Consider the following 25,652-nt stretch of genomic DNA (forward strand, 5'->3'; position numbering starts at 1 on the left):
TCACTGAATATACATCTTCTTCCCTGAAAGAAAATGCTCAGTTTAGCAGGATAATTTATTCTTGGCTGCATTCCAAGTTCCTTCACCTTTTGGAATATCAGATTCCAGGCCCTTCGATCCTTTAAGTTGGAAACTCCTAGGTCCTGAGTAATCCTTATTGTGACTCCTTAGTATTTAAATTGTTTCTGTCTTGCTGCTTGTAATGTTTTTTCCATGGTCTGATAGTTTTCAAATTTAGCCATGATATTCCTTGGGGTTTTAATTTTAGAGCCTCTTTCAAGAGGCATTTGGTGAATTCTTTCAATGGTCATTGTGCCTTCTGTTTCTATGATATCCAAGCAGTTCTCTTTGATGATTTCCTGAAAGATAGTGTCTAGGCTCTTTTTTTCATCATGTATTTCAAGAAGTTCAATAATTCTTAGATTGTCTCTCCTAGGTCTATTTTCCAGGTTGGTTGTTCTCCCAATTAAGTATTTTACTTTTTTTCTATTTTTTCATTTTTTTGGTTTTGCTTGACTGATTCTTGTTGTCTCATTGAGTCATTCATTTCCATTTGTTCAATTCTGAATTTTAGTGTATTATTTTCTTCATTTACTTTTTTTACTTCTTTTTGTATTTGTCCAATTGAATTTTTAAATGAGCTGTTTTGTTCTATGGAATTTTTTTTTCCATTTAACAAATTCTGTTTTTTAAGGAGTTATTTTCTTTTTCTGTTTCACACATTCTGTTTTTCTGGGAGTTGCTTTCTTTTTCCATTTTATTAAAAATATCTTTTAATGAATTATATGTTTTTTCCATTTCACTAAGTCTATTTTGTAGTGAATGTTCTTCAGATAGTTTCTGTGTTGCCTTTTCCAAAACCTCTTGCAAACTTTTTACTTCCTTTCCCCATTTTACTTCTAGCTCTCTTTTAAGAGGTTTTTTAATTTCTTCTAGGGAAGCTTGTGTGAGGGGGACCAGATTATATCACCTTTTGGGGCTTCATGTGGAGACAATCTGTCTTTACTCTCCTCAGGGTTCGAAATCTGTTCTTCTCTTTTACCATAGAAGTTGTCTTTCATCAGAGTTCTCTTTACCTTTTTACTCATTTTTTTTAAGTTAAGGTCTGCCTTTAGGGCAGGGGAGGTTTTCCAAGTGGCTGTAACTGCAATGGGTCAGTGCTGGGTGGGCATGGCCAGGTCCTGTGAAATTCTGGCATTTAGGGGTTCACTATTGAGCTTTTGTATTTATGTTGGATGTTTTATAACTTCTCTTCTGATCTACTGGCTTGCAACCAGGACAGACTGGCCAACACTGCTGTAGATTCCTGTAGATTCCTTCCAGTAGATTCTCTGCCATGCGGAGTGTGCACCACCCCAGGACTCTGCACTGTCTGCCCTGGCATTTGTACTCAGATGTTTGTGCTTTGCTGCCTCCTTCCCATTTCCAATTAAAATAGACCTTTTCTGGCAATCTTCAAAATTATCTTCTGCTGATAATTTGTTGCACTTCCAATATTTGTGGGTTCTGCCGGTCCAGAGCTAATTCAGAGGCTGAATTTCGTAATTAGTGTGAGATTTGTACAGAAGGTCAGAAAGAAATGTGTGTCATCTCTACCATCTTGGCTCCACCCCCAGAAGTCCCCCAAAATTTCTAGAAATAAATAAAATCATTGATATAAACTGAAATTCTCCTGAGAAGCCATTGCTATCTATAGTTTTAAAGCTGAGGGAAAACAGAACACTCAAGAAATCTTTCACACAAAATTCTCAGCTTTCCTGAGATTTCTTTGAGAGTCTCAGAATATCAGCTATCCAATAGTTTTTATTTTTGCTGTATTTGAGCTCATTAATACATAAAATTTGTTTGTCATATTCTAGTAGCACATTTAATATGATCTAGTTCAAGGTCTTCATGTCAGCGATGACCAGTTTATAATAGATGAGGGTGAAAGGTATGCATACCCTTGGGTAGTATTTCAGCTCTATTAAAGTTGTAATGAGTTTTTCTGAGGTTTGAGACACAAGGTCAAATTGGTTTAACTTCAACAGCTTGGAAAGAACACTGACCTTATTACTCTTAAGAAGATCTGGTTTTAAACCTCTGTTCAACTGGTAGATGTAGAAAGAGAAGCATACAAATTTTGAGCTCAATTCCCTTATTGTGAAATGAAGACAATCAATAAATTAATCAACAAGCATTTATTAAATGCTTTCTCTATGCAGGTACTATATAAGTATTGAAGATATAAATACAAAGGATGGAACAATCCCTGCTTATAATGAGTTTTATTCTAATAATGGAATCAAGTACATATAAAAATATGTACACATCAAAAATAAAGTTAGGAATAATAATATTTGAATTATTGTTGTTATAATTATTATCATACCTCACATGCCTATTGTATATTTGGCAAATCATAAAATATTTTTAAAAGTAGATTTTTATTAATCAGTTCAAGTGTTAGAGGGGAGAAAGATACCTAGATTTGGGATTCTCACAATCCTATTTCACTATTTTTTATCTGTGTGACCTCAAATAAGTTACTTCATATATATGGGATTCAGTCATCTCTTTAAAAAAAAAAAAGAGATTGGATTGGATTAGCTCAATGGACTCTCCCAGTTCCAGATTCTTTGAAATGAGTGTACCCAAACTAAGTAATTTTCATCAAAGACTTTCTGAAGCTATTAAACCTTAAAATTTCTCTAAGACTTTTCAGAGAACCAATATATGTTGTAAATTGAAATCTCAGAATATTGTAACCAGAGGGAACCTTAAAGGCCACTTAGTCCAAATATTTTTATTACAGATGAATAAATGGAACCTAAGAGAGGTGAAGTGATTTCCTACCCCGGGTTATGTATATATATATACATATATATATATATATATATATATATATAATATATATATATATATATATATATACATATATATATATATGCTTTTCAAAAACATCAAAAGTATCTTTATAATAATAACTATCCAGAATATGTCTATCCCCAAGGATAGAAGAGACCATGAATTTCTTGAATTTCAGATAGAGTGTTTATTAGAGTGAATGGCTCAGACTACCAAGCACACACACACACACACACACACACACACACACACACACAGGAGCAAAGGAAGAATACAAGAAGGAAATTTTACTCAGTCAAATTTTAAGTGATTTCTAAGTATACTAGAGATACATAAAAAATATTCCAGACCAAACCTGGCACAATACAGAGTGAGCTATAGCATTATTCTACAGGGCACAAAAATGAATTCTGAATGTTTTTATTTTATAAACTGAGAAATTATTATAATTTGAATCCCAATTCTGCCAGCTGAGTTTTTTTCCTTTTCCTCTCTTCAGTATGTTTTCAAATATCCCCCTTCTGTAAGCAAAACATGTCCAAGCAACAGGAGAGTTTTATCATGTACAATTTATAGCCCTCTGTAGTCAATATTCAAGTTTGCAAGTCACTATGGTTGCTAAAGCTTTCAAAACATTTAAACTAGATCCTTTAGTCTAACCATAGGGCTTATCTGGCCATAATTTCCCCTTTTCAGTAGAGGCATATCTTGTAACAAGCCCATGAGGTGAACAGAATCATATTATCATCTCTATTTTATAAGTGAGGAAAGTTAGAGGCACAGAGAGAAGTAAGCACCCAGAGTTACACAGCTAATATTAGACACACACCTAGGCATTTCTGCTTCCAAATTTATTAATCTTTCTAGTACAACATGTCTTAGGAAATTTATAGATAGTCCATTTTTCCTTCAAAGGGAAGAGAAAATGAGAGAACATTACAGTCCCAGTCACTATCTCAAGTGTTCACAAATATTATCTTATTTGGTCCTAACAACTCTTAGAGATAGAAGTTATTATTGTCCCTTTTTTAATAGTTGAGGAAACTTAGGCAAGACAGAGTTAGGTAATTTGCTTAAAGCCACACAATTATAAATGTCTGAGACTGGATTTAAACTCAGGTCTGTTCTTACTCCAGAGTCAGTGTCCTCTCTAGTAGCTGCCTTCAAAGATAAGAGTATTTTATAAATATTAATATCCTTAATTATTGTATTATGCCCTCTTTTGTATCATTCTCCCTGTGCATTCCCCAACAACCCCCTTACAAATATCATCACTATCAAGAAAGAGAATCATAGAATCTGTAGATTGATAGGGACCTCAGTCCATTCCTCACTCAAAACAATATTCCATCTAAAACATACTTAAGAAATCATCATTCAATCTTTGCTTGAAGACTTCTAATAAAAGAGAACCTTTTACATCGCAAAACAACTCATTCAACATTTGGATAGGACTAATAGTTAAAAAAGGTTTATGTGCATGCAAGGTATATGTGTGTGTGTGTTCTTTAAAAGTCTTACATTTTGAACATTTGATAGGTTTTTTCATGGAAAAATTTAATCTGCTCAAGTGAAAGAACACATTGTACATTACTGGCAGACTAGCCATCCTAAATATGAAACATTTTCAATATTTTGCTTGATTGATAGAGAAGAGAATTTTTGTATTAGTCTTAGTGGCTTCCTTTCAAGAAAGCCAAAAGCAATCTATACTGAAGGGCATAGCAGCTTCAAAAAGTCTTTCACTATCAATCATGACTAAAATCATATCTATTTTTATTTATTTGAATGAATTTGGGTTGTGTCCCGACCTTTTTCAAGATCCTATACTTCATTTTATTTAAAAGTAGGTGGTGTCCTAGATTATTTCCTTCCATGATTCAGAATTCTCTACATGGATTATTTTTTTTAATGTCAACTCAGACATCTAAGAGCAAGTGATACCCCAACTACAATGGCCATGACAAACAAAAGAAAAACAAACTCCAGAGGAAGTTCTCTTGAAGCCCCCAGCCCATGGGAAGGTTTGTCTAAGTTCAGAGTTATTATATTATTCCAAGTTCAGGTTATTTTTCAACTTGCTCAATTAATCTGCCAAAATTAAAAGATCATTGAACACTTTGCAAGACATGACCACCAAAACTTAAGTATTGCCTGTGATTACTTTAGTATATATAGCAGGACTGAAGTCTATGGATCTAGCCCAAAGACAGAGCAATTGTATAAGAAAGCATTAAAGAAACCAATAAAGAAAATTATTTGGGCTCTTTAAAAAGAAATAACCAAACCAACTTTTTTTCTAGCATGAAGTAGACTCTTTAAATAGAATGATGCATCAAAAGAGGGGAAAAGGACCTGAATAATATGTTAATGTGAAATGTAATAAATTAGAACTGAACTCTGCAACCATATTCTCAAATTGGGAAGAAATGGTAATATATATTTCAAATTCCAGAATATAGTGTTCTCTTTCAGGACAAGAGAAATATCTATTCTCTTTTTTTGTTTTTCATAGTATTTCATTATTCTAAATACATGCAAAGATAGTTTTCAACATCTGCCTTTGCAAATTTTGTATTCCAAATTTTTCTCCCTCTCTTCCTTTTTCCCCCTTCCCCAAGATAGCAAGCAATCTGATATAGGTTAAGCATGTGCAATTCTTCTAAACATATTTACATTCTATTCTTTTAGTATTCAGTTCAATTCAACATGCCAAGCAGTGTGCTAGGTACCAAAATTAGGATAAGGCAGTAAAGAAATTGAACCCATAATTTTATTGTTCTAAGAGAAATCTCCTTCCATCAGAGTTTCTCTGCAGTTTATAATTTTAGCATGTGGCCTAGAGTATTGAAGAGGTTAAGTATCACAAAGAAAATATGTCAGAAGTAAGACTTGAATCCAGGTGTTCTTTGCTTGGAGACCAGCTCTCTATTCACTCTAATAAAATGTCCTTCAAGACACTGTCAACATAAAGGGACTATAAAATGAAATATTCTTCGCTTTCAAGGATTTTATGTTCTATTAGAATGTTACCATTTAAGACTAGTTATAGCTTTAGATTAAAAAATCTCACTAAAATGAAAACATCAATACTTAAAGTGTCTGCAGTATCCTCTGGATAGGTTCTCCTTCTACTAGTACAGATTACAGCCTCTCAATTTAGCAGATAGTTCATTGATTCATTTAGTTGCCTACTAAGTTGCCTATCTGGTTGATTTCCCAGAGTAGACACTAAATAAATATTTGATATTAATTTATAAGGCTACACACTGAATCTATTCTGATTTTCATACTGTGTTCAAGGGAACTGTTTAAAAGCATTCCAAGGGCAATTAATCAACAGAGATTTACTAAGAACTATTCATTGTAATTGGTAAATTGGCTTTAGATAGGGCATTGCATTACTTCAACATTTTCAAAGATTTGTTATATCACTGCATGGGGTACTCTCTCCACTGTCACTGATCACACCAGCATTATGACTTAGAGACTTTGAAAGTCACTGTGGCAGAATTTATTACTCAGAAACAGTAATGCAGCAGATAAAGCTCTATACCTCAGGTCAATCTGGTCTCATACACTTGCTAGCTGTATGACTCAAGGCAAATCATTTAATCTTTCTTGCCTTTTATTTCCTCAATTATAAAATGAAAATAAAAATAGCACCTCCCAGCATTCTTCTGAGGATAAAGTAATATTTATAAAAAAGCACTTAATACAGTATCTTATACATACTAGTTACTATATAAATATTAGGTATTATTGTTACTCACCCAGTTTTTACCCCAATTTGCTTTCCACAACTGTGCTTCAGTAGACTGTGCTGAAATTTATATCCAAATAGTTGATTCCTATTAGTTAATTTCACTTCATTCAATGGCTATTCATAGGAATTCACTCCTATCCCCACCTACTTATTTTACTAATTGAGTTTCTTGAGGACAAGTACTCTACTTTATGTCTTTTTTGTATCTTCAACATGTAGCACAGTATCTAATACACAGTGTTTAATAAATTCTTGTTGACTAGCTGACTTGCTAACATGTTATTTGTTATCTGAGAAGAAGTCAGAGAAGAGATGGAATAAGGAAAGATTGTAAATGGCACCAGAATAAGTCATTCTATGTACTTGCCCTTTTGATAATGTGTCAATAATTCAATTTTGAGACATGAAGGATAGTACTTAAGATTTTTATTATAGAACCTAGAAAAAAGATGCAATAGTTAACTAAGTAAAAAAAAAAAAACTATAAGTAAATAGTGAGCTATTTAGAAGCTCTGGGTATCAGGAAACATTAAAGAAACTCTGAAATAAATGAGTCTTTAAAAGAGGTAGAAGAGAAAGTAGTACAATCCAGAAATGACCAACATCTTGTGCAAAGGTATGCGGATGGGAGATGGAGGGTAACGTCTGAGAAAGAGTAAGAAGAAAAGATGTGTGAAGAAAGTTGTATAAGGCCAAAAGGAATGCCAGAATCAAGTTGTGAAAAGCTTTAAATGCCAAACAGAAAAGTTTGATATTTATGAACTTGAAAAATGAATGTATATCCCTAGAACAGATAGGACCAAAAGAAATCTTATGATTCCATTATGAGAAGTTCAAGGTCACTAGAGATGAGAGAATACCAGTGTCCAAAATAAGATTCAAGGTTTTGGGAGGGGTAAGATCAATTAAGTAACTTCTGAATGAAATAATGGGCCCTGATGGATTCTAGGCTAAGAGAGATGATAAAAGGAAAAATTAAATTAATTTTAGAAGTGACAGCTTAGAGAAGAGTTGAAAAAAAGAGCTAGCCCTTGGTAAGGTCAGGCTGAGGAAGAGCTGTGGCAAAAACAGCTGATCCAGAAGGCCAGAAAAATTGGCAAGCCAAGCAGATGGAGGATAGAAAGCCAAGAAAATACAGAGGAATGTTGTTCATGAAGGAATAGGGAAATAAATCAAAAGAAGAATTGAAAGTAATGGAGGAGCTGATGGGGAATGATAAAGTGGGGGGAAGACATGACCTCCAATGAATGTGTGAATGAGGAAAACCTTTCACCCAGATGGAAGTTTTGTTTGAACACTGTGCAATTCACTATGAAGAGATATTGTAGTTCCATCTCCTGCTCCTCATTGTGGAGATAGCTGTGAGAGACTACTATTAAACTCTGAGCAATCCTGACTTGAAAGAATGAGCGAATGAATGATAAATAATTATTTATTATGCATTAGGTACTATACTAATGGCTGAGAATATGAAGAAAAGTTAGCAAGATAATCCCTGCCCTCAAGAAACTTTTGCTTTAATATATAATACAATGCATAAAGAAGAATTAAAATGAGGGGTGTCAGATGTAGTGACTTGGGATAGAAATGACTAAAAAGTGTCCTGATTCCACAGGAGATAAGAAAACTCATCTTGGAAAGGCCAGGGTAAGTTCCATGTCCTGGTTGGAGAGAAAATAAAAAGACTGAGAACACTGGCCAAAGAGGGTCCCTTGATAGAACTAATCATTGTATGACATAGTGATATGTTAATTGTTTCCTGGGTACTCAGAGATAGAATGGTTTTAAAATGAAATAGGATTGAGAATAGAGTATGGCAAGAAAATTGATATTTCAGTAGTGTAGTTATTTTTTTTAATTTATAGAATAAATTTTAACAGGAGTCATACCATTCCCTTCTCAGAAAATTATTACAAAAAAAGAACATTTCCAGACCATTCCAAACCATGCTGCCTCCAGGCCAAAAATCTGATCTCTGGCCCTGAAACCCTACTTGCCCAGTTTGATAGGTGAGTTTTCACTTAATCTCACCACAAAATAAGTATACTCCTCTTTTCTCAGACTTGTCCATTATGCTGCTTCAGGTATATATCCCTTTCCCCTCTCCTCCTCTGCTTTCTTGGAAATCTTTTGTATGGCCTAAATATATTAGAATGTTAACTGCTGAGATCAAAGGCTATTTTGCTTTCTTAGATTTTTTTTTACTAATCCATAGCCCAGTGCCTGATACATAATAAGTGTTTAATGAATGCTTTATTTATCTAAATAAATATTCCTGCACATTTTATCTTCTTCAGTCTTCTCACTTCAATGGAAACAACAATAGGTTGTTTGGTCTGAGAAAGACATTAGTAATTATCTAATCCCAACTATTTACTTTAAAAGTGAAAAAATTTAGACCTGGAGTAGAAAAGGACTTAAGATATATTTAGTTTATGTCAGAGGCAGAGGTAGGCCTAGAACACAGGTATCTAGAATGACAAAGCACTGCTTTTTCTATAAAATCTCCATTATTTTATAATAATCACAGTAAGCCTATGTCTTGGACTTTTAGCATCAAATAATCATAGTACCAACAACAGCAAATTCCAAAGTCATTAACTGAATCCCTCCTGCTTCATAGAGAACATTCATGGTGATTTTCCATGTAGCTTTTGAATTTGAAATAAGTTACTAGTCTCTGTATAGATTGTTCATAGGACACCAGAGTTCAAAGTAACACAAATTTTGATCCAAGGGGACAGAGTTATCAACCAAAGCTACTGATTGTATCTAGATCACTAAGAAGTCAATCTTTATCAATCAGTTGCTGGGAAACCAAAGCCCATTTAATCAGAATCCTCATTGAAATACTTAATTGGACTATTGTTGAACAAACCAGATACTTCTGTGTGATCTTTTTTAATGTTGCATTTCCAATCATACTTTGTTTCAAATGGAAGATTAAATACATATTTGTCACATACTTTGTTATAAGAATCTATTTTTTCCATGTGTTATATTCCTCGTTCCCACCATGTTCCCCATCCTTAGCTGAGCTAAGCGAGAAACTTAACTCATCTATGACACTGTAGTAAGGATAATAATATTGGCCTCAGGATCAGAATCCCTGAATTTTAACCTCAATTCTACAAATAACTTGCTGTGTGATCTTAGTCATTTTGGTTATTTTATTTTCTGCACCTCAGTTTCTTTTTCAAATAAAAGATTAAGATTTTAAAATATCACTTACAAAAGTCTATGATTTTAAGTTCTAGACCCAGCAGTGAATTCCTGCATCAGCATCATACTCTAAATTAATCTCAAAGTCATTCGCTATTCATAACAGAAAAGTATTCTGGAGTAAAAAAAAAAAAAAAAAACCAGCTTTGCTACTAGCAGCAAAAGAAATATCTAAATGTTATAAATCTCATCATCATTATATCAATCCTCAGTGCAAAGATGATAATTTATTTCCCAGGTTCTTCATTTATTTTATCACCTCTCATAATCTTTTTCTTGTATCAAGATTTATCTTTGATGCCACTTCCTACACAAAGCCTTTCCCAATTTCCCCACTTGTTATTGCCTTCTCCCTCTTCAAACTTACTAATCTTACTTACTTACTAATCTATCTATATCTTGTATACTCCTAATAGTATGTGACATCTTTGATGAGAAGAATGATTTGTTTTTTATCCCCACCATTTAGCACAGTGCTTTGTAAGTAGTAAGGGAATAATAACTACTTGGTAAAATAAATTTCCTTCCCTCCTGTCCAGGTGGTCTATAATATCATCACACAATATCATTTCCATTTTCCCCTACATTGTTCCACTACAAAATTTTCTCTCTTATGCTTTTTTTCCCATTCAACTCAGGTCTTTTCACATTACTGCCATTGCATAAGTTTTTTTTAATTAATTCTGTTCTTTTTTGAATAAAGTTTATACTTTCAGAGTCACATATTAGTCATGAATATCATCCCAAGCAAGTTTCAGTAATAACTATGAGGTCAAATATACCTCCTTGTTTTATTATTTCATATACACTTTAATTATTTCCTACATTTTTATATTTGTGTAAATAAGTCAAATCATAGTTTTTATTTTTATTGCTACCTCCCTTATTATATATCTTCTGAAATATAGTTCTTTTCTAATGACAATTTTCCTCCTATATTGTTCGTATTAATCCTTTGAAATATGAAATCAATAATAGAAGTCATTATAATAAGAATTCACATTTATATAACACAGTAAGCACATATAAACTCAACGAGATAGATTTATACAAGTATTCTTATCACCATTCCATAAATGAAGTTAAAGGAAAATGTATTCCAAAAGGGAAATTTGCTTAAGAAGTAGGGTGAATGCAATAAGAACAGAGCAATAAAAACAAAATAGAGTTTGTCTGGAAAAATAATTTGTCAGTAATAAATAATAATTGTCAGTGGATAAATAAATTGCCAGTAGAATAGAAGTACAGTTTCCTAACCTTAACAAAAATTGATCCTGCTGTCTGTGAATGAAGCTTCCCATCTTCTCTTTCATGGATTGAAGAAAATTGAGGAATGCCATTCCTAAAAGTTTGGTCTAGGGAACTGGCTTCACAAAAATTTGCTCAGTTAATTTTGTGAAGATAAACTAGCTTGAAATAGGAAAGATGCAAGGAGTACTCTTGGGCTACAAGTTGGATAGTATTGGCTTTAGTATGTGACATGAGAAGAAAATAAAGATTAGCAATTCATTTATCTTACCTGTAGATTCACCAATTATTAATGATAAGCTCCTGAAATATATATAAGCCTGATCTGCTGTTCTATTAATTTCTGACACAATCCCTCTATTGAGAAATATCTACTTGAAAGAAATCCCCAGTACTTCTGACATTGGCCACACATAGAATATCACAGATTTAAATTGGTTTCCATCCCAGATTTCATACTTTGGTGCCTTTGTTCACTTTAAGTCATTTTCTCTCTTTTTTTTTTTTGTAATTGTATAAGATGTTATTTCAGAACAATGTGACCTTTACATTACTGATTGTCCTATCACATTTTAAGTCTGAAAAGATTAAATTATGGAATTATCAACTATTGAAAAGGGGCTCTAAAGATCATCAAGACTAATATCCTCATTAAACAAATAAAGAAAATTAATGAGAGATTAATTGGTTTGGTATAGAATGATATATTTTTAAAAGGCAAAAGGAGTTCAAGATACTGTCAAAAATATATGTACTGCAGGTTTAAGCCCAATAATCAGTGAATAAAATTGAATTTCAACAAAAGGAATGCATTCAAGGAAATTTTACCAACAAAATATAAAAAGAATATTTGGATTGAAAATGCTCCCAATAACAGACATACAAGAAATGTAAATATATAGACAGTAGAAAGATAAATATGTATTATAATACTTAGAGGTTATTTTAAAAAAGATGACTAACGAATGACCAATAAGAGTAAAATTATAATAATAATAATGACAAAGAGAGTACAGCAAAGAGAACATAACAAAAAATATATAAGGGAAGTTGTGAATAATATTTTTAAGAGGAAGAGACCTGATGGACTATAGATTAAACCTACAACCCACTGACAGATGAATTAATGGTTTTGGTGGAACATTTTGTGTATTGATTTGTGAAACATTTTGTGGAACAAAAATGGTTTTATGTAAAGTGGTAAGATGCACAAATAAGAATGAGAAAGGTGTTATAATCATGTATGAAGAAATGATGATTCCTAAAGTTTTTCAGCAATAAACATCTAGAAGAGAATGCAATATTTTTAGTCAGTCAATAGACATTTATTAAGAGTCTATTTTGCATCAAACACTGTGCTAAGCACTGGAGATACAGAAAAAGAAACAAAGCAAAAGGCAGTCCTTGTTCTCAACTAACTTACAGTGTAATGGAAGAGATAACATGTAAATAACTGTGTGTGCAGACGGGATTGGGAGTACATGTATATATACATATATATAATAAATTGAAGATTATTGGTGGAAAACATTAGCACTGAAAGGAATCAGGAAAGTTGAAAGTGAAATTTTATTCGGAACTTGAAGTGAGCCTGAGAAGCCAAAAGTCAAAGATAAGAAGTAAACTCTGATCTAGATATATTGATAGAAAAATTCTACCCTGTGTTTAAAAAACAATTTGCAATTATACAAATTATTTTTTCAATTGAGAATGAAATTCCTCTAGTTTTCTTTTAAGAGATAAATATAATCCTAATGATAAATCAAGAAAGGGTGAATCAAAGAACACGGTCTATTGACCAACATAATTAATGTATAGTGATTCAAAAATATTAAATAAAATCTGACCAAAAAAACTATATTCACTTTATCCAAAAAATCAATCATTGTGATCAAGTTGGATGCATAGCAGAGATACAAATATAATTTAATATGAACAGAACAATTATTATGATTAATTACATTAAATCATTTATAATGACAGTATAATAAATGAATATAGAAAAGAAAAAGCCTTTGAAAAATTGCAACATTCAACAAATTAGAAAATAGATGATTATTTTATTTAAAGATAAAAAATTATATAAAATAGAAAGTTAGCATTATATTCAAAATTGAAATACAAGTTTTTCCCACATTTGTAAGAGTAAGATAAAAATATTTTCATATTCTTAGTATTTGTCGCAGTTCTAAAAATGCTAGCAATAACAATGATAAAAAAGAAAAAAATAAGACAGAGATAAAGAGACAAGACTATTCCCATTTGTGATGAAATCATGGTTTACTTAGAAAACAAAGAAAATAAAACAATAGTTTTTGCAAAGTTGCAGCCTACAAAATAAACCCTCAAAAATCAATAGCATTTCTGTTTAGCAATACCAAAATCCTGAAGTCAATAATAGAAAAGTCCTATTCAAAATAACAATATATGTATGTAGAAGGAATTATTCATTCAGAGTACTCAATAGCTGAATAGATTGAATTACTAAATTCTTAGGTTAGCATAGAAATAGTCTCTGGAACCCTGGAAGTAATAGTTTCCAGAATATAATTCTTGCTTTTAGGCCAGTCTTCAGAGCCATTATCCAAAGGAAGTATCTTCTGTGGAGAAAGAACCAGCCATAAAATTACTAGACAGGGCTGGGAAGCCAACATAACTGAATCAGCAGGAAACTTTGAGAGAGAGACATGTGCAAAACAAATCAAACAATTACCACCACTTGACCATTATCTCCTCTCAGATCCTGATGGAGACACAGTAGGTCCCACCATCTAAAAGCCTTAGTAATAGATTCAGCTAAGTGCTCTCAGTCATTATCCTGGGAATCAAACTCAGTGTAGATGCATCCTGGAAATAGCTGCTGCGGGTACAACAGTCCTGGTTATTGAAGATCTAGAAAAGAAAGTTCTTGCCACCAGAAATACTGGCACTAGCATATAGCTCTATATCAAAAACTACTATCCTTTTAACAGGGGAAATGATATTCAGAAAGATATTACCATCAGTTTTACTACTAAACTCAAAAACTATGGACTTTTCTGTCTCACTTGCAGCTGAAAACTTTCATGTGTGTTGGTCCTCTCTAGAATGCAATTCTAGAATTGCATTACTTTTCTATGGGTAACTGTACAACTTGCCACAGTGCTTTCCACATTTCAAGCATTTAATAAATTTATTTATTATCTTTATTAATTTTTTCATTATCTTTAAAACAAAATAAACAAAACCCAGAATAACTAAAAAGATATTTAGTTCTTATGACCAAGCTCTGCTAACATTATAAAAATGATGATACTATTAAAGTGAATTTAAGATATAATGCTTTATCAACAAGGCAATAGAATATTTGACTAGTCTAGAGAAGATAATAACAAAATTCATTTTTAGTAACAAAAGATCTAGAACATCAAAATAAATGAAAAGAGAAATAGTACATTGCAAACTTGATTTCAAAGTAGCAATCATTGAATTCATTTGGTATTTAAAGTAGATGAGTAGAACAGACTAGACAAAGAAGAATCAGAGATAATCATATAATAATAACATAATGCTTGATAAATCTGAAAATAAATTATTTGGAAAGTATTTTATACTTAATAAGAATTTCTGAGAAAATTAGAAAATAGTCTGGTATAAATTCGGTTTAGGTCAGCCTCTAGTACCATATATCCCAATAAATTCACAATTGATACTTAACCTAATATAAATGATCATACCATAAAAAATTAGAAGTGAAGTAAATTGTATACCATGATAATAACTAGGGACTGAATTCTCAAACAAGCAAGGGATAGAGATGATTTTTATAAGATAAAATAGATTATTTTGATTATGATAAGAATGGAAGTAGTTAATAACTGGAAGAAAAATCTTTATATAAATTATCTCAGATGAGATTCTAATATTAAAGATACATGGACAATTAACATTAATAGTAACACAAAAAGCCATTCTTTGATATTCTGAAAACAATAAGAAACTAGTGTCAAGTGAGGGAATGCTTTACATAACTAATAATAAGATTAAACACATAAAACAACTCTGGGAAAAATGGGAAGAGTCGCTGTTGGAAGACAGAATAATATATTTGACTGTGGAGTCAGGAATTAATTCAACTATTCTGGAAAACAATTTGGAAATAAAGAGACACTAATGTATCCATCCATTTTGGCTCAGTTGTTCTGCTGCAAGGAATATACACTCAAGGAAGTCTACAACAAAAATAAAGGGTGTATATATAACAAAATATTTCTAGCAGCACTTTTTTGATAGTAATTAGCTGGAAACAAAATAAGTGTCTGTGTTATAAGAAACAAATATAATAAGTACAGAAAAGAATTTCAAGCTTTATGTGAAGTAATGCTGAAATAAGGAGAAAAATATGCACGAATACAACACTGATAATGGAAAGAATAATTAAAACAATGAAGTAATTAAAACTGAATATTGAAAAAGTGTAATGACCAAACTTGGACCCAAAGAAAAGTTAATATAAGATACCCTTTCCTGCTTTGCAGATGTAAAGAACCATGATGTGGTAGGGAACAATGACTAAAGTTAAATTTTTTAAAAATATATTGGTTAGTTTTGTTGAAAGTTTTTTCCTCTTTCTTGTTATGCTATTATAAATGAGAGCTCTCTGGAGAGGAATTCAGAGCATAAAGAGAGTAGAAAATGTAGATAATATGAAAATAAAACATATAAATAAACAACTTTTTACTGGCCACCAAACTAATTCCAAATCTAATTGGATTATTTTCTAATCTATATCTAGCCTCACCAAAAAATCATATGAGTTAATTTTATCAAAAGTGTTGCCAAAATCTAGGTAAACTTTATGCCTAGCATCTTTCTCACCTACTAGTTTAATTATTCTTTCACAAAAGAAAATGAAGTTAGTCTGGAATAATGTGTTCTTAATGGAGTTATTCTGGTTCTTTTTAATCACATCTGCTTTTCATCTCTTTTTTGTACCTTCCTTCTGTTGCTGTGCTTGTTTCCTGAGGAATGGAGGCAAAGAGTGTAATGCCAGAGAAATTGAGGCAAGGTAGACATTAGAGAGTTTTTAATATTTTATTTGAAAGGGAGAGATTTACTGGGACCAAATGGATCCATGGTTTAGTCCCATGGCTGAATGAGACTATCATTTCCAAGAATCCAGCAAACAATGTGAGTTTTCAGTGACAAATATATATATATATTATATATATATATATATATATATTTTTTTTTTCAGATACAGGGGTAGACCAAGGCAGGGGCAGAGTCAGAGCACTGAGAGCGGGAACAAGACTATGAATCTGGTTCTGACAGGGTGAAGGGAGGCATGGGGGATATCTGATAAATTGGGATTACAGAATGGGGAGAGGCACCCAGCATTCTGATGATGCTAAAATAGAGTTTTCTCCTTATCTGGATGATCATGATTAGGAGGATGGGGTGGTGTTGCAGAAAAATTAGGAACTGAGGCAGAATTCAGGGAAACTGAGGAAGGGTAATTAGGGAAACTGAGTTAAAACAATAAAAGAGAACTGTGGCACAACAAGAGCCGGGGCTACTTCCATCTTCCCCAATGACTTCCTTCCTCCTACGGCCTTTCTCATCTCTAGAAGAGCAAAAATTTCATGATTACATGCCTTCCTTCTTTTGCTGCAAATGAATCCTTAAGGAAGGTGGTTAAGGGGTCATGTGAGTACTATCTGCCCCAAGATTCAACATGTGGAATTTCTACCTTGTGCTTCCTTCATCTGATTTTCAGTCTCTGGAGAGGAGTCATTTTTTTTTTTTAACATACCATGCCTCCTTTTCCATGTCCTTCTGCAGGTGTTCCCTGAGGGAAGGCTACTAGGGCCTTACAGAACAACTTCCATTTGTTCCAGCATAGTCAGCTTCCAACTTCTGTAGCCACCCTAATCTCTCAGCAATATAGTGGAGAATTTCTACTACAAAAAGGTTCAACTTTTCCCTTGACTATAGGCCCCATTTACCCAATCTGCAACTTTTAGAGGGAAGAATAGTGAAACAGAGTTTCTTATCTGACAATCTAACCAAGTACTTTCGATCTTGTCTTGTATTTGTCTACTGTCTTATCTCCATCATCCTGTGAAAAGCAGAACTTCACTTCCACTTAGTAATGAAAATTCTCATACCTGTTAAGACCCTTTATATCCTAGTGATTCTAAATTCCTGTAGATCATCAAACAAACTCCATTTCCAATTCTTTATTTCCTTATCTTTATTCCCACTCCTTTCAAACCTATTCTCTCAAAGTCCTAACCAAACACCACCTCTCCTTTCACTATGTCAAACCTATTCTCTCAAAGTCCTAACCAAACACCACCTCTCCTTTTACTATGCTTTTGCAATGTCTGTTCCATAGACAATAAACTTCCTTTCATCTTGAAACTTTTCCTCTCTTACTCCTTCAATATTCTAGCAATCATTCACACCTGATGATATCGTCTATTTGTCTATCCATAAAGAAGCTCAGAATTAGATTGTAAAATCATAGAATCATGGAATTAAAGATTTTTTTTAAAAAAAGGATTTTAGAGATCACTTGAATGAGGAGGAAACACCAAATCTCAGTGAGGCTAACTGTTTTGCAAATGGTCACACAAGAGCTGTAATAAAAACCCAGAGCATCTTATTTGACAAACAGTGCTCTTTATTCTATAGCATGAGTCTGCCATTTACAAGAGTACATAATGTTGGCTCCCAGATTTTCCATCTATGGGGAGAAAAGAGTAGTTCACTATGTGTTATTTGCCTATGATTGAAATAGAAACTATCATCACAATCAGTCATCAGTGAAGTCTAGTTCCACAGACTGTACTCTTCAAACTATTTTTTAAAAGATTATCCTTGCCCTTTGTAAGAAAACTAAATTCTTTTAATAGCTGATTCACCTTTCTTACCTCTACAGAGTCAATTTTAATGATAAAGAATGAGAGAAAACTGCCTCTTACCTTATTTAGCCTGAGGATGCTTCTCAATTTGTGTTTTGTCATATTATTCAGGATTATAGACAGTGACAAAACAAGAAGCCACAGAGGCAACAGAGTGAGAAAGCTAAGCCCCTAGATACTTATGTTCCAGGTATTTGCTCCTATGTTAATTCAAAGGTCTGGTTTTAAAAAAACTATACCAAAGTCAAAACTGAAACAATAAAATAGAATGAAAATCTTTCAGCATTTTAAAAACTCATGAGCTCTTAGCAGATATTCAATGACTGAAACATAACTACAGTGTCTAAAATATACATGATATTGTCACCATCACCTTCAGTGATAGATCTAAAGACATCTGTTCTTTCTCCGTCACTAAGTGAACATGATGCCCTCTTATCGAAGCATAATCCTACTCCCCCTCCTCTACCAATCTTGAAAGATCCCCAGTTGTTACTCCCCTACTCTTCTCATGAAAAAAAAAGGACTGATTATAATCATATTGAGAACAAGGGGAAAGTTAGCATAGGTATAATACATCATAAATGGAAAAGGCTTTGATGGTATGGTGCCATTTATGGCTAAAGAAATTTTACCATTACTTAACCCTATTTCCTACACACACACACACACACACACACACACACACACACACACACACAAATCTTACAGGTGACTTAGTCCATTCCCCTCATTTTACAGATGAGAAAACTGCCAGAAGAATGAAATAAATTTACCTAAGGTCACACAGATAGTAAGGATAACAGCTGGGTTTCATTCTTAAATCTAAATTAATTGTTGAATCTAAATTAATTGTTGTTTCCATTACATATTAGAATACCTCTCCATTAACCTTATAGAATTCTTTTATTCCAGAGTTATTTCCTCTAGCTTCCACTAGTTACTTCTATTCCAATAGACTTTATAGATCTATTGGAATCAGCCAATCTAAAGCACTAAACAAAGGACTGAATATTTCCAGAACAGTGTATAAATGAGATCGTTTGCCCATTTTTCTTGAGGCAAAAATATGTCTGTTTTTTGCCATTGCCTAAAGAGGGAATTGGACAGGGAGAAAAATCTAATTCTCCTATCCACAGGTGAAAATGAAAGAAAGGGTGAAAATTTAAATAGCAGGAGCATATGGAAAAGGCTAACATCAGCGACTGGTGTTTCAATGCACTGGAAAGAGTCCTGGAATGAAAAACAGTGGATGTATGTTGTAGATATGGCTTTACTGTTATACAAAATTGGGAGATTCTTCTCCCCTCACTATGCTGATTCCTGACTCAATAGAATGCTACTTTGAGGGTAGTGATTACTTCATTTTTGTTTTTATATCCCCAATGTCTGTAACATTTGCTCAACAATTGTCTGCTTAATGATTCATTAATTGCTGTAAAATAAGATAATTATAAAATAATAATAGTATTGATAACAGCTGTTCTATCTATTCAATAGATGTTTCATAGAAATTGAATGTGCTTTTAAAAAGAAAAAGCTAAAAGAAAAAGAATGTTTTCTTTGTGATAAATAACAAATATTTTTAAAGCAGTCTATATTTTAAGACATGAACATGCGTAAAAAAAGAAAAAGCTAAAAAGCATGTTTTCTATTTATTGATAAATAACATATTTTAAAACCAGACCATTGATTCCAGCAGTAGAGGGAATTTCAGTAAATAATTTTCACTATCAGTGAAAGTGGTACTTTTCTTCCAATTTATACTCATTAAGAATGGCCTGGGGCAAGGTTAAACAACTTGTCAAACCCACAGTATCAGAGGCAATATTTGAATCAAGGGCTTCACCATTCCAGGGCCAGGATTCAATCCATACTGTCACACATTGCTTCTCAAATGTTGGATAGAAGCAGTAAATAAATACAATTCTAGAAACATTTATGAGAACAATATAAATATATCATAACTAAAAATTAATTTTAAAAACTTCCTGCTTCACTGAAGTGAAGTAAGTATCCTATACCTGCTCCTCCCCAAGACCAGAAAAACAAATAGACCTTATTTTCAGTCCAAAATTAGCCTTCCAGTTTTTTGTTTGTTTGTTTGTTTGTTTGTTTTTTGCGGTAAGTAAGAAACTCCACAAATCTTTATTTATTCAAGCAAATCGGCACAAAAATCTTTGTGCTTGAAAATGTCCACAACTCAATTTTGGTTGATATGCACAAAATTAATCAGAAGTTTGATTTCTGTGGGGGTGGAAGTACATAATTCAAGTTGTATTAATGTTTTAAAACAAACAAACAAAAAACACTGGCACTTCATAGTGACTCTTTCTACCCAAATGTATGCTTGTCAAAAATACTATTTTGTAGAGAACTCACACAGAAATCACAGTGATTAGAAAAAGAAATATAAAAACACTCACAAGATCTCTCAATGTTAGAATTGATTGTATGACATGGGATGCACTGGTACAATACCTCTCAGCATGGTATGCCCTCATCAGAGAAGATGGTGTGCTCTATGAGCAAAACAGAACTGAATTAGCTCAGAAGAAATGCAAGATGTTCAAAGTTAGAGAATACATCCCAAATGATTATAGGGAAGTGTTATTTTTATATACATACAACATATATATATGTGTGTGTGTGTGTGTATATAATATATATATAACCTTCTCTCTATATATAGATAAATTTGTATGTATGTATGTATGTATGTATCTATCTATCTATATATATATGCACGTTTCTATTTCTATATATGTATGTATACACACATGTTTGTGTGTGTGTATGTGTGAATCTGTGAGAATGGTCTATCTTTGAGTTCCTTTAGGGAGAGATAATAGAAGTATTGCCATGTCAAAGAAAATATACATTTTAGTGACTTTTCTAAGATAATTCTAAATACTTTTATAGAACAATTGGACCAATTCATAACTCCATTAACAGTTCATTAGTATGACTCTCTACATCCTCACCATCATTTACCATTTTTATCTTTCAGACTGTTTCTTTAATGGATTTTTAATATCAACCAAGTAAAATTTAAACAACTGTACTTGGAATTCAAATAACCTCTACTATCTAGATGCTTGACATTTTTCCAGGTTTATTCATGTTACTTTTCAAAATTTTATTAATATTTGTATATTCATCATTTTCCTTAGAAGACAATAAGCTATGAAAGGAAAGGGGCTATGTTTTATCTGAATGTTTTTATCTCCCTCAATTCCTATATATTGATCTACACATAGTAGGCACTGACAGATGGACTCTTTTTAATCCAATGTCCTTGGAGAATCAATTAATAGTTGTTGATCTACTGTTGCCTACAAATGTGCCCTGTCCTAGTTTCAACCAACCTTTAAAAACTTTTAACTAACTTCTTTTAATGTTAAAAAAAAAAAAGGAATTTTCACACATTCTGCAGCTATCTAAGTATAGTTGATTAAGAAACTACCTAGTGGTAAAAAGCTACTATAAATCCAGAAATGTTTTTAATATAAATGTGTAATTTATTCATTGTAATAATATATACTTACATTTGAAAAATATTAATACATATATGTCTGAGGTATTTTGCTTATTCAGTCTATGGAAAGTAAGCTTATTTATTACAATAAGTCAGGCCATATTTTGTGGGAATTAAATACAGATCAAAGTAACAAATGCTTGGTGTATCTATGGATTTATGGTATCCTTACAGTAGTCCTGAAGTTCTCAAAGACTCAAGAGTTTTGAAACATTACTCTGAAAGAAGAGGATTAGATTAGAGCGGTCCCTTCCACTTTTATATTCTAGTATTATCTCTTTGCATTATTTGTCATAAAGTCTGTATCCCTATCATTTGAAGAAAAAAAAATAAAATTTAAAAGGCTGTAGAAATGCTATCTATTCCTTTATCTGGGACATTGTTTAAAAAAACAAATCAGGATCAAACACAAATCCTTATGACATTACTAGAGATCAACTTTCTAACTGATATCCAACAATTAATAACTATGTTTGGAGTTTAGTCAATTAACAATTTTTAAAACTACTGATATACTATTATTTAAATAATAGTCTCTAAACTCTTTTTAATTATGTACCACAATTTTTTTTAAAAAAATTGAACACTCCTGCCCAATTATGTGTATGTTTGATTATTTATAAAATATGAACATTATTAATAGCTAATGTTTCTATAGCACATTAAAGTTTGCAAAGTGTTTTGGAATATCATCTCATTACAACACTATGAGAAAAGTGTTACTAGTAGCAAGTAGGTGGTACAATAGAGTACATAGTTGGGGAAACCTAAATTTATTTTAGATATCATTAGCTGTGTGACTTTAGGCAAGTCAATCTCTTTGTACCTTTATTTCCTCTCCTGTAAAATGGAGGGAATAATATCACCTACTTCACCCAATTATTATGAGAACCAAATGAGTTAATGTATAGAAAGCAATTTATAAACCTTAAAACAGTTTATAAATGTTAGTTATTATTATTCATTATTATTTTATTATTCTCATTTTACAGATAGAGAAACTATGATTGAAATTAAGTGACTTGGTCACACATTTAAAATGTGAAGCAGAATCTGAACTGAGCCTTTTCATAACTCCAAGGCCAGTATTCTATTTCCTATACTACCCAGGTGCTTTTATGTACAATTACATTCATAATTAGGAGTATCATTAAACTTAAAAATAGGCATTTGAAAAGGATGAGATAAAGATGAAATTATATTTAATCTGGAAGGTTAATCATGAGTTTATTGAGTAGAGTATTATGTGATCAGAGCTGAATTTTAGGAAAATCATGTTTTGGCAGCATCCAAATAGATGAAAAAGTTTAAAAAGATGGGAGATTTTAGGCAAGCAGACCAAGTAGGAGGTTATAGTGATAGACTAGGTGAAAAGTGGGGAAAGGCAGAATTAGTGCCAGGAAAATAAAAAAAGATTGGATGTGTGTAATGAAGGAGAATGAAAAAACAATAATATGAGACTGTATAAATGAGTGTATGGAAGAAAGCTGTGGCTTCAATAAGGAAGTTTGGAAGATTTTTGAGTTTGAGGAGAAAGATAATGTATATAACATAATGCAAAGATAATACATGATGCATATCACAACCCATCCATGTCTATTCCTTTAAAGTGACATTTAAAATGAGTAAGGGAAAGGTAGAGTTCTTACTCACCAGTCATTATGCTGTATCTAAGGGGTGCTAGTGTTAAGAGAGTTTCCCAATGAAACTATCATAGCCACTGCTTTGGATGTGTGGGTATTGGATAGGTTATAACAGCGCAGAGTACCAATGCCAAGTCAGAAGTGGTGAGGATGGAAACTTGCGCAGAGGAAAGAGAGGACAGAGTGAGGAATGTTGACATATTAGCATAAGTGGGATAATTTTGGAAATAAATCTAATTAAAACTATATAGAAAAGATGAGTTATCTTTCATTTAATAATTAATAATTGGACCACCTACTTTGGAGACACTAGTGTATTCCATTGCCCTACAAGAATGCCATAGAAGCATTTGTCAAAAAAGTTTTAAATCTAATGTACATCAATAGCATTTCCTTGATTAGTCAGTCTAGTAGCCCTATCTAAAAAAGGAAATTGGGTTAGTCAGAAGTACCCATGCTTTGATGAAGGCATGCTGACTCTAAGTTACCTCTGTTTCTTTTTTAAAGATATTAACTAACCAAACGTTCAATAACAATTTTACCAGGCATTACAATTGAGATATTAGCCTATTCTAGTTTTCAGACTCCTCATCTTTTTACTCCAGTCTCTTAAGGCTGTCAGCTTTTCTGTACTAATTACTTACTCCAAGGTGAGACTGCATCTTTAGTTGTTTTTTTTTATAGCTTTTTATTTACAAGTTATATGCATGGGTAATTTTTAGTTGTTCTTAAGGCATGCATGTCCTCAGCCTGTGACTGTCCTCCTATAATAGCTGAGATGGTAGAGAAATGGGAAATATCTGAGCACAGTCTTCAATTACACAATATTTTATATTTCTATGTTAGATTTTTCAAAAGTCTTTTGCATATTATCACTTAATTTTCACAGAAATCTACTGAGGTAGGGATTATTTGGCACATTTTAATAGTGACAAAACTGAAAACTAAAGAATTAGGTAACTTACTTGAAGTCACATTAATAGTAACTGAGGTAGGATTATAATCCAAGTATTCTGATTCCTAAAAAGTTACTTTTCTGGAGATACTGAGTTTGTTTCCCATCAGTTTTCATTTTATTTCCTTTTTATCCCAAATAGGTTACCAAGATGCTGGCAGTGGTTGTGATTCTATTCGCCCTTTTATGGATGCCATACAGGACCCTCGTTGTGGTCAATTCATTTCTATCCAGCCCTTTCCAAGAAAATTGGTTCTTGCTGTTCTGCAGAATTTGCATTTATCTCAACAGTGCCATCAATCCAGTGATTTACAACCTCATGTCGCAGAAATTCCGTGCTGCCTTCAGGAAACTCTGCAACTGCAAAAAGAAGTCTTCAGAGAAACCAGTCAACTACAGTGTGGCCCTGAACTATAGTGTCATCAAGGAGTCTAGCCACTTCAACACAGAACTTGAAGATATTACAGTGTCAGACACTTATCTAGCCACTACCAAAGTGTCCTTTGATGATACATGTTTGTCTTCTGAGGTAACATTTAGCTGAACTTGAGTCAGAATATGAAACATGATGGGTCACAAAGTGGAGGAGGCTTTTGGACCATAATGAGAGGATAAGAAAAAATGCCATGTTGTTGGCTATATGTAAAGTGGACCAAAGAAAGATTTTCTCTAGGTTCTTTGGTCTCCCTTGACTTTGTTGCCCATCAATTATCCAGGAGAGGAATTCAAATCTTCACCTTAATGGAATTATTGTCCAGGAGAAAAAAATGAAGCTGATCAGAGCTTGGTTATAGCCAATCAGAAAAAAAAAAGCCTCTTTAAATTAATTTAATAGATTCACCTTATTTTTTAGAACTCAGTAACTGAGTACAGCCTCTATGAGTTTTAGCCTCCGTACTTCTCCAAAAGACTGACTACATTATGCATGCAAATGATTTTAATGCTTAAAAGTATTTCTCATAGATTTATTTAAAATGTTAATTAAAAATCTGTTAATTTAATATTTTCAATATCCACTTACAACATTCAGATTTCTCCTTGCTAATGGATTGTTATTAAACTTTAATGTAAAATGCAACTCAACTATTTCCAAAATTGTACATTTAATTACTAATGAGATTTATTTTTTAAAACTAAATTCAGTTTCTTCCATATTCCATATTTATATTCATAAATAATGACTGGATAGAATATAAGAAATATTTTCAAGGAAAAACTTTTGGGATATCCTTAGGTATAAACTATTGAGTCATGTCAAAAAAAAAAAAACACTTCAAAGTCTAAATCATTTGTAAAAACTTAAATTAACTTCCAGTCTGCCAAAATTCAGCTTCCAAATATGAGCTACCCACAGAATAGTCTTGAGTTTGAATTTAATTTTTTTTCAATAATCTTTTTCACCGAATATACTTTTCATTATTCTTCTTTAGAGGTCAGAGATATATTGTTAAACATGGACTTTTTAGAAACTGCACAATTTCTGTAGACTCTATACTTCCTCAGAGTTTAGGCAAACTCTTTAATA

The 25,652-nt window shown here is 32.4% G+C and overlaps 1 protein-coding gene across 1 annotated transcript in view; it reads left to right on the plus strand.

The window, feature by feature from the left end:
• The window catches only part of TRHR (thyrotropin releasing hormone receptor), a 44,010-nt gene extending 18,764 nt beyond the window's left edge, over positions 1-25,246 (plus strand). The window contains exon 2 of the mRNA XM_051962571.1: positions 24,270-25,246. Within this exon, the coding sequence (XP_051818531.1) occupies positions 24,270-24,671 (402 nt within the window). The 3' untranslated portion in view covers positions 24,672-25,246. The remainder of the gene's footprint in view (positions 1-24,269) is intronic.
• Positions 25,247-25,652: the final 406 nt, after the last annotated feature.

The sequence above is a fragment of the Antechinus flavipes genome, chromosome 1, assembly GCF_016432865.1.
Source record: "Antechinus flavipes isolate AdamAnt ecotype Samford, QLD, Australia chromosome 1, AdamAnt_v2, whole genome shotgun sequence".
Classification (NCBI taxonomy): domain Eukaryota; kingdom Metazoa; phylum Chordata; class Mammalia; order Dasyuromorphia; family Dasyuridae; genus Antechinus; species Antechinus flavipes.